The sequence below is a fragment of the Pelodiscus sinensis genome, chromosome 5 (assembly GCF_052426305.1).
Source record: "Pelodiscus sinensis isolate ZL-2025 chromosome 5, ASM5242630v1, whole genome shotgun sequence".
NCBI lineage: Eukaryota > Metazoa > Chordata > Testudines > Trionychidae > Pelodiscus > Pelodiscus sinensis.
Genome location: NC_143056.1, coordinates 119,519,096 through 119,529,985, shown reverse-complemented (window position 1 = coordinate 119,529,985; position 10,890 = coordinate 119,519,096). Strand labels below are relative to the sequence as shown.

Sequence of the window (10,890 nt, the reverse complement as noted above, 5' to 3'; positions counted from 1 at the left end):
TTTTGCCCTTTAATTTATTTGCATTATAGTAGGTCCACAATGATCTAGAGGACCTATTGCTTTCAGTGAGCTAAAGACACACAGCGAAAACATTGTTACTGCTTCAAGGAAGGGAATGCCTAAATGCATAATGTAAGGAAGCAAGGAAAAGAATTGTTACAACCCTAAAGTATAGATTGGGAACTGGGGCACATTGAGACAAAATTATTTGTCCTGCATCACACGCGAGGCGAGCTACCGCCTGTCCCAGCCCCTGCCTCTCAGCGCTCCCTTGATGCTCTTAACTGTGTGTCCTGTGGGGTCTGAAGTGTCGTCACCCAAGGCCCTGCCTGTGTGCAGGAGACATGCGTGAATGCATCTCAGTCCATGTTGGCCAAGCTGGTGTATACATTGGCAATGCATGCTGAGAACTCTACTGCCTGGAGCATGGCATTCAGCCCAACGGCACTATGCCAAGTGACAAAACAATTGGTGGTGGTGATGATTCTTTTAACACCTTCTTCAGTGAAACTGGTGCAGGAAAGCATGTCCCCCATGCTGTGTTTGTGGATCTGGAACCTGCAGTGATAGATGAAGTACAGAATGGGACATACAAGCAACGTTTCTGTCCTGAACAGCTGATCTCTGGCAAGGATGCTGCTGCTAATAATTATGCTCGAGGTCATTACACTGTTGGGAAAGAGATCATTTACCTTGTTCTGGAACGTATCAGGAAATTGGATGGTATAAGTTATCAGCCAGCAACTGTTGTTCCTGGAGGCAACCTAGCCAAAGTTCAGCGTGCAGTCTGTATGCTCAGCTACACTGCAGCCATTGCTGAAGTATGGGCCCGTTTGGACCACAAGTTTGACTTGATGTATGCCAAATGTGCCTTTGTTCACTGGTATGTGGGAGAAGGGATGGGGGAAGGAGAATTCTCAGAGGCTCGGGAAGACTTGGCTGCACTTGAGAAGGATTATGAAGAAGTGGGCACAGACTCCATTCATGGAGAGGATGAAGAAGAGGAATATTAAATTTTACAGAAGCAAAATGCTAAGTCTTTCCCATTTTACTACTTTTTCCCTAATGTAAGTGGGAAATCTATCATGAATATAAATCTATTGTGTGTTTTAGTATCCTATATCAAACTGCATGGAATAAACCTTTCAAGTGGTGAAAAAACACACACACAAGACATCTGTTTAATGCCAGATGCCAAGTAGCAGGTATATTTGGCCTTTCATTAAGAGGAAAAGGAAATAAAATATAAATAATAAAACTAGATTTAAATATTGAATAATAAGTGCAGGTGTGGTTGCCTCATCTCAAGGGGGAAGTCTAGATTGGATATTAGGAAAAGCTATTTCACTAGGAGGGTGGTGAAGCACTGGAATGGGTTACCTAGGGAAGTGGTGGAATCTCCATCCCTAGAGGTTTTTAAGTCCTGGCTTGACAAGGCCCTGGATGGGATGATTGAGTTGGGGTTGGTTCTGCTTAGGGCAGGGGAGGGAGGGAGTAGGACTCAATGACCTCCTGAGGTCTCTTCCAGACCTGGGATTCTAAAAAAAGGGTATGGAAAGGCTGTCATCTGTGAAGAGATTAATAAGACTAGAACTTTTCAACTTGGAAAAGAGATGAATAAGGGGTTATATAGAGGTCTACAAAATCATGACTGGAGTGGAGAAAGTGAATAAGGAAAAGTTATTTACTGGTTCCCATAACATAAGATCTAGGGGTCATCAAATCAAAGTAATAGGCAGCAGGTATAAAACAAACAAAAGGAAGTATTTCTTCACACAATGCATGGTCAATATGAGGAACACTTTCCTAAAGAATAACATGAAGACCAAGACTTTAACAGTGTTAAAAATAGACAAATTCATGGTGGACAGGTCCTCCAATAGCTATTCACCAGGATAGGAGAGATGGTGTCTCTAGCCTCTGTCAGAAGCTTGTAAAAGGCAACCAACGTATGGATCACGTGAGGATTACCTGTTCTATTCATTCCTCCTGGGGCACCTGGTATTAGCCACTGTTGGCAGACAGAATACTGGGCTAGCTGGACCTATGTTCCATTTTTCTATTGAATTGATTTTCAGCACATTGTTAGAAAAGGGTAATTAGTGCTTGAGTTGGAAAAGATTTTTTCCCCCAAGAAGCGTAAGTGACAGTAGGGTAATGCATACTCAACTCTACCTGTCCAGCTGAAGCACTGAGGGTACCTACAATGGTAAAGGTTGGACCTCCCTGGACCAGCATGCTTGGGACATAACTGGTCCCAAAGGAGGGAGTTTGCTGGACCAGAGGAGGTCAGGTCTCAACCTCTCACAGGGCTTCCTTCCTGGTCACTAACCCGAACAGTGAACTGCCCCAGCAGCTGGTGGGACTCCACTCTTGGCTGCTGCCCCACTCTGGCTGGTGGAGCTTCCTTCCCCTGGCCAGTGGCAGCGCCACACTCATGGCCACAGGAGTTTCCCTGCCCCCAGCCTGCAGCAGCTCTTTGCCCCAGCCACAGGGGTTTCCCAGCCACCAGGGACTCTTAATATAAATCCACGTATTAATACAGAGGTTTTATTCTCTATCCCTTTCTTAAAGATTTCCAACATTCTCTTTGATTTTTTGACTGCCACTGCACGTTGAGTAGAACTATCCACAGAGACTCCAAGATCTCACTTTTGAGTGGTAACAGCTAATTATTTATTTAATTAATTACATATTTTTATCCCACCTCTCTATTTAAATTATTCGAGGCAGCTTACAACATTTTTAAAATGAAATGCAAATATATATATATATATATATATATATATATATATATATATATATATATATATATATATATATATATATATTTATTTATTTATTTAAAATTCAGGATCCCAGAGGGACATAAAACCTTCTAAAAATATATAAAAAAAATGTAGTCCCCATTATTTTATACATATAGTTGGGATTATGTTTTCCAATGTGTATTGATCTGACATTTAGTTGCCCAGTAGTGAAGTTTTGTGAGATCCCTTTTGTGAGATCACAGTCTGTTTTGTACTTAACTATCCTGAGCAGATTTGTATCTATTGATTAGGGACGGTATTGTTCCTGAACTCTGTAAAGAAATTTTTGTATAACTAAGACTTCATTCATTTAGTACTGGTCTACAATAGGACCTTAGTCTGAAATAACCCCCTCCAAGTTTGAATTTGTAAGTGGTGTCCACACTACCAAGCCGGTTATTCTAGAAAAAGGGGCTACAGAATTTGAACTCTGTACTCCTGCTTCTCATGAGGAATAACGCTAATTCTGAACTTGTAAATCTGAAATAACAGTGTAGATGATCCAGTGCCGCAAATTTGAATTTACTGGGCTCCCGCAGCTCCAGAGGCAAGAGATGAGAATTTATGTAACAATGGTATGCACCTTCCCTTTAAAAAGACCAGAGTCTATTTGTGCAATAATGTATACTTAGGTGACACGCACTGAATGCATGAATTTGTGCAACTCTGTTTACTTATGTGAGAAGCACAAAGTAAATTATAAGAAACTATGAACCAGAATACCCTGAAATAAATTTAATATTGACAAAAGGTTTATCTAGGTGGAGTTTTATGTATGGTTCCTGGAAGATACTTTCAGAATGGCTGGAAGAGAAAGGGGGAAGAAAAAAAAAAGGTGAAAATACAAACCACACAAAATATAGGCAAGTCTAAGCTAATAATAGCAGTGAAAAGTGAGAAGTAGTTAGCAACAAAAGCAGCAGGCATAATAGTGTATGTGCAGCTTTGGTAAAGGTAACCAAGTGTAACCTGCTCAAAAGATTATTCAAAGCTCATTGAGTCTTACCATGGACTTCAATGAGCTTTGAGGCATGCCTATTCAAAGCATACCTTCTCCATTTGTTATTTGGAGCAGCACTGCCCAGTAAAATGCAGGCTGTCTGTATATCCCAGGAGTAATATGTTCATGGTGAAAGTCAGTTTCAGGATGGCTGTTAATTCCTCCATCTCTTTCTCTTATTTAGTCTCTTGATGGCTCCTTTGCTTCTCTTGTTAATGCTTGCTTTTGCCTTCTGGGACTCCTCATATGTGAAAATGGGGCTAATGATCCTTCCCTACATCATACAGGTGTTGTAAAGAAACAGACATTAAAGGTTTTGAGGCGTTTGGATCAGACAATAATGAGGTCACATAAGTAATTGACATAGGCACTTATTGTCTCTCCCCCAAGTTTATAGTAATTCTGTTTTCTGACCCTTTCATAGTGTGAGTGTTGATAGTTCTTCCCCTGAACAACGTACAATGTACAGAGCTGAATGCAACTTGGCATTGATATCACTTTTGGCCTCTAAAAAGGTAAATAAATTAATCTGAAAAACTGACATTTAATAAATAATAGGAAAAAATATAAAATAGGGAAGAGTAGAATGTGTTGCTTTTGTTTTATTTTTGGGTTGTGAAAAATGTACATTAAAAATAAAGGTTATGAATTAATTTAGTCAGTTCCTGGATATTTAATGTTAACAGTGCTATTTCTAAACCTTTAAGACCATATTCAGCTGTGTCAATAAGTGTCACATTTCTCTCCTTTTCCCTATCCATTTCCACATTGCCTATGTCTTGCAGCTGATAAAGTTTGTAATATTACCCCAATGTCTGGAGAATTGTGTGATTCCAGGAAAGTGAGGGTAGGTTCTCCAGTAGGATACAATACATGTTCAATGTACCTACTTTTATACACTTGGGCTCAGATCCTCAAAGATATTTAGCATCAACTCCCGTTGAAATCAGTGGGGATTCAGCACTTAAATATCTTTGAGGATCTGATCCTCAGACATGAAAACTGCAGAATCACACAAATAAGGAGTAGAGAATATTTTTTAGGTTAACTAATTCTTGCCTGCATTCCTTTGCTATGGCAGGACTCTTCTCTCTGCTAGTTCTGCAATGCTTTGTCCAATAGTCTCACTTCTACTTTTATAGAAAGCTTATAAAACAAGAAAAACTACAGTTCTGTTTTGGTTCAGTGCTTGTGATGTATTTTCTGATGATTGAAGGTTTAATGATAAGCTAGTATTGACCTGAAAAACGTGTGTAGCAGTGGGAAGACTCCGATACAAGCCAGACATTTTTGTATTTGATATTGTTGGTCCTTTCAATCTGCATGGTAAGTACTGTAAATGATGGATTCAGTTATGTACTCAATGGTTGAAAAGATGAAAAACATGCATTAAGTACTATAAATCCAGATAGAACAAATTCAGGGCCAGGAAGAGAAAATGGAATGCTTTTCTCCAAAATGTAAATATGTAAGCTATCCAAGGTGTCTGCGGTCTTTCCCAAAGACTATAAACAATTATATTAATTGCTCAGATGTATATAATTTGATTACCTATATATTGTTCTTTGATCTGAAGCCTGTGAAATATGTCAGCTGGGTAGACGTGGTTTCCACATTCAAAAAGTTAGTCTGTGTAATGAACCTTTCCAGAAAAGAAATGAAAGAATCATAGTGACTAGTGAGAATTTCCTGAAGTAGGAGTGTGAGTCATTTGTGGCTAGGGGGTACACATGATTGCTGGAGTGTTATCCAAAAGTCATCTGTATATGATTGTAAAACTGAGGGATGTGATCAGAGAGTAACTCTTCCATCTGTGACTTCAGCTGGAGCATGAAAGTTCAGGAGATTTTTTGTGACAAGAAATCAATGGGATTAGAGTTTCAAAGATGAAAGAAAACATTAATAGCTCAGAACTTAGCATTACAGAGAAGCACAACACCTTCTGCTTCTGTGGTTCTTTACATCTTAAATATCTTTGATACTGAAAATAATACCAAAGGTAAAACCCAATCTGAAAATAAGGGCATGTCTACACTATGGAGAAGATCAACCCTTTGGAGATCAATCTTCTAGTGTTTGATTTAGTGGATCCAGTGTAGACCCCCACATCAAATGCTGAGGACATCTCCCATTGGCATTCTGTGAAGAGTAAGGGAAACTGATGGGAGCATGTGTTCCCATTGGCCTCCCACAATGTAGATGCTGTGGTGGCTTGGCTTAAGGTAAGCCAAATCCAGCCATGCATTTTGTGTGCCCGAATGGCATACCTTAAGCTGACCATCCTGGTCTAGTGTAGACTAGGCCCAAGTGTGTAGACTCCATTTTGCACTTCCCCCACCTTCAGACTGAACCATATCTCCCAAAATAACTTCCTCAAGGTTGTATGAACCCCTTCTCATTTCCCCTCCTACACAAAATGCACATATAGTAATATCCTTCCTTCCAATATTTCCAAAACCGAGGCTAAAAGATCTGAAAAACCAGATATACTGTGGCAAAATATGAGAGAGGGGAAGAGAGTGTTCAGGCAATGTAATGACCCATCCTGAAGGATTCACCCTATGTGATGTCTGTATGGTATGTTTATGGGAATGGCTAGTTGGTAAATGGACAGAGGCAAAGGAGAACTGATTTCCACAGCAGCATCCTCTTGGAAACACACAGGTATTGTCCCAAGTACATTGATGTCGATGCTGTCATTGAAGCTTTTCACCAGCACACCACTAAATTCACTTTTGAAAAATAGCAGTAAGATACCTTGGAGCAGTGGGTTGAGGGAAGGCCTCAGAGCTGCCGATGTATTTACAGGACAGATTTCTGATTGAATTAATTATTTACCAAATCCATCCACCCACCTATAATCACCGTGGCAAATCCCAAAGGGACATAGTGTCTTTGAAGATCAAGTGCTACCCAGATCAAACACTGGTAAGGAGCTTATAATGGCTGGCAGGATATTCAGTTTATGCCCATGACTAAGAATCTTGTCACTTTCATTAATATTAACTAAATAAATAAATAATTTAGAATTCGAAACCTGAATAATGTCATTTCATTACTATGATATAGCCAATGGCCAATCTGAAATTTCTCCCAAAATACTTAAAATCTATCATTGAATATGTAATCGTTTATGTAACCCCACCCCAACACACACACACACACACACAATAGAAAAACACCTTTCTGCTACCACTTTATGATATTTTCAGTATCAGTAATCTATTGTGAGCTGAATTGTGGAAGAGAAAGACAAGGGGTGAAGAGACTGAATGTGACTTTTCTCTTCAATGTGATCCTTCTCGTTTGACACCAATGGACAGATCCTTGATCACTCTTGGTTCCCTTCTATTAAGGTGCGGCTACATCGTCTGCTTCCTTTGGTGGTATGTCGTGTACATACCAGGAAGGCCCCGAGCCCACAGAAGAGGTGAATCATGGCTTAGGCAAATAGAGACACTCCTGAAGGTGTGGCTATGTTCCTAAGAACTTACCTTATATGGCTCGCTACCTGCCCAAGCTCTGTGTTCCAATCTGAACTGCTAATTTTAGCCATGTGGCACCCCGCTGCGTCTGTTGCTAGAATCTTTTCTCAGCAGTTGTTCAAAACTATTGCTCGCACCTCCTGCCTGCCAGAGCCTTACATTGACGTGCAGTTACATTAACGCAGTGGGCTTTCATGGCAGCATGTAGCCACGCAGACACTTGTGTAACGTAGCCTTACTGACAGGATGGGTTCTTACTGCCTAAAATCAGCTCCTGCAGACAAGGTCCCATCCCTTCTCCTAACTGCAGTCATTAGTGAGCATCAGTGGGTTATCATTTGCTCAGCCCCGTGCTTGCCTTTGTACCGTTGGCAAGGAAGGCAAGAAATCTCCATAAAATAAAAGAAGCATTTCTTAAAACAAAGAATTGTACTTGGACTCTATGTCAAAGCTCTTTTTTTCCTTTGGCTTCTCAGTAACATATCTCCAGTACCACAAGTTCTGGGCGGCTCTGCTCCCCAGCAGTCCCTGAAGACCTAGGGGAGGCATCACTTTGAGGAGCTGTGAAAAATTCAGTGGGAGGTAACTCATGGTCTGCAGGGAGAAAGTTGCCCCTCTCCATGGCAAATGACACCCTTGCTGCTAGCCAGCCTAGCTCCTGAAATACTGACCATTGTCATTTAACTTTGTTTTTCAGAGATTGCAAGTCTCTCATGCTGCTCTAACCCTGGCATCCCAGCTTCAGTAATAATAGAACAAGCATTCTTGCTATGTAGACCAGAACCCACCTCCTTCACTTATGAAGGCTCAAGCCAGCAGAGGCAATGTAGTCTAAGTGATAAAGAAGGCATGCAGGAGCATTCTACGCTCATTTGCTGCCTGTTTGTACAGACGTGTAGGAGAATGAAAGGATTGCAAACTGTCCAGTGGAACTGTAAGCATGTGACCGTGGGAACAATGACTTACATGAATCAACTGGACCATCGCTCTGCAATAGGCAGCAGTAGCAGTGGCCATGACCAAGCTACGCAGAAGTTCAAGACCTTGCATCTGGGTTGTGGAATAACATTTTATCCCTCCTGTGCTTACAGTGTTCTTGTTGTAAAGCCTTTATACACAGGCTTTGTAACCAGGACAACATTTTCACCTTAACGGAAAAGGATTAAGTCACTAAAGGCATGGAGGTGTGAAGATGTAGAACTAATTTGTAGAAATGTCTCACTTGGTATTAAGAAAAACTCAGCCATGAAAACATAGAATCATAGAATACTAGAACTGGAAGGGACCTCGAGAGGTCATCGAATCCAGTGCTCTGCCCTCATGGCAGGACCAAATACTGTCTAGACCATCCCTGATAGATGTTTATCTAACCTACTCTTAAATATCTCCAGAGATGGGGATTCCACAACCTCCCTGAGCAATTTAGTCCAGTGTTTGACTACCCTGACAGTCAGGAACTTTTTCCTAATGTCCAACCTAAACCTCCCCTGCTGCAGTTTAAGCCCATTGCTTCTTGTTTTATCCTCAGAGGCCAAGATGAACAAGTTTTCTCCCTCCTCATTATGACACCCTGAAAACTGCTCTCATGTCCCCTCCCCCCCCAATCTTCTCTTTTCTAAACTAAACAAACCCAATTCTTTCAGCCTTCCTTCATAGGTCATGTTCTCTAGACCTTTAATCATTCTCATTGCTCTTCTCTGGACCGTCTCCAATTTCTCCACATCTTTCTTGAAATGCAGTGCCCAGAACTGGACGCACTAACCAGCGCAGAGTAGAGTGGAAGAATGACTTCTCGTGTCTTGCTCACAACATACCTGTTAATATATCTCAGAATAATGTTTGCTTTTTTTGCAACAGCATCACACTGCTGACTCATATTCAGCTTATAACCCCACTATAACCCCTAGATCCCTTTCAGCAGAACTCCTTTGTAGACATTCGCTTTCCATTCTGTATATGTGAAACTGATTGTTCCTTCCTAATTGGAGCACTTTGCATTTGTCTTTATTAAACTTCATCCTGTTTACCTTAGACTATTTCTCCAATTTGTCCAGATCATTTTGAATTATGACCCTATCCTCCAGATTAGTTTCAACCCCTCCCAGCTTGATATCATCGGCAAACTTAATAAGCATACTTTCTATACTAATATCTAAATCGTTGATTAAGATATAGAACAGAGCCAGTTCCTAAGCAGACCCCTGCGGAACTCCACTTGTTATACCTTCCCAGCAGGATTGTGAACCATTAATAACTGCTCTCTGAGTACGGTTATCCAGCCAGTTATGCACCCACCTTATAGTAACCCCATCTAAGTTGTATTTGCCTAGTTTATTTATAAGAATATCATGCCAGACTGTATCAGGTTCCTTACCAAAGTCTAGGGATACCACATCCACCGCTTCTCCCTTATCCACAAGACTCATTATCCTTTCAAAGAAAGCTATCAGATTGGTTTGACATGTTTTGTTCTTTACATTTGAGGGACTGTTAGATTCAAAAGAATTGTGAAGACAAAGACAACGACAAAGAAAAGAGTATACTATATATAAATATCAGCCTGTTGATAAGTTTAGATGGAAGAGGGAAGAAAAGAACCACTGGGTAATGGTTGTAGAGATGTTTAAGTTGCTGAGGAACCAAAACAATATGCCTTTGTTAAGGCTATAAAAGTCCTCCAAGTGTTCCCCAAGTGTTCAGTTTTCTTATATATTTCATATTTAATTTTATCTCTGTTCTGTGCACTGGGGAGAAAGTTTCTTGAATGCAGGAGACAATACATGACACAGTTGCCATCTCTGGGGATTTATTTTATCTGATGCCAATCAGGGAAAAACTAGAAATGGAGTACTCCATCTAAGGATCATATTCTCTGGACCTTTTACTTTTATTTATTTATTTATTCCTTCTCTTTTCTTATGTTGTTGAGGCACTTTTTTAAAGACAGTCTGGTTTCCCTGGCTGTTCTAAAAGGCTTAAAAGTTCTAATTATATGTAATTTGATCTAGAAAGAGACAAAACAGAATGAACAATTGAAAGGATTAGAGGTTTATGTAGAGAAACTGTAAGGAGGAAATCTTGGTTGAGACTATGAAAGGAATGAACTGGGTAGGAGACTGCTAATGCTTAGAAGCAGCAGTGTTAAAGACATACTGAAATGAGAGGGTGTCTTTTTTCTGTTGAGAGAGGTTATAGGAATAGTGTTTTTGTGATGAGGAATAATTGAAAGAAAGAAGACAATGCACATAAAAGGCAGCTATTTCCATTGCTATGACCTAACTTCAGCTTTCTAACTCTCAGAAGAATCCGTCCTTCCTTTTTTCCCCCTTCTCTTGCTTCTGTCTGAGCAGATCCAGCATGATAGCCTTTTTTTTCAAGCTGCAATCTTTTAAAACCTTGGAAAGTAGGGGAATAAGGAGAAGTTACATATTCTCAATAAAGCAGCATGTACGTAATATATTTATGACAAAAATAAAAGGTGCAGGGGGCATTCTATGTGAAAACCTGCATTGCCTAGAAAATTTAATGCTGATGGGTGTTGACTACAACTTCTTCCTTCTATATTTAAAGCCTGAAATGGTGATGTTTGCTTTGT

The 10,890-nt window shown here is 40.3% G+C and overlaps 1 protein-coding gene across 1 annotated transcript; it reads left to right on the top strand.

Annotated features, from left to right (window-relative positions):
- The first annotated feature begins 449 nt into the window (after positions 1-449).
- Positions 450-1,013, top strand: LOC149524368 (tubulin alpha-1C chain-like). Its single transcript, XM_089778836.1, has one exon. The coding sequence runs from the start codon at positions 450-452 to the stop codon at positions 1,011-1,013; it is 564 nt and encodes a 187-aa protein (XP_089634962.1).
- The last annotated feature ends 9,877 nt before the right edge of the window (positions 1,014-10,890 follow it).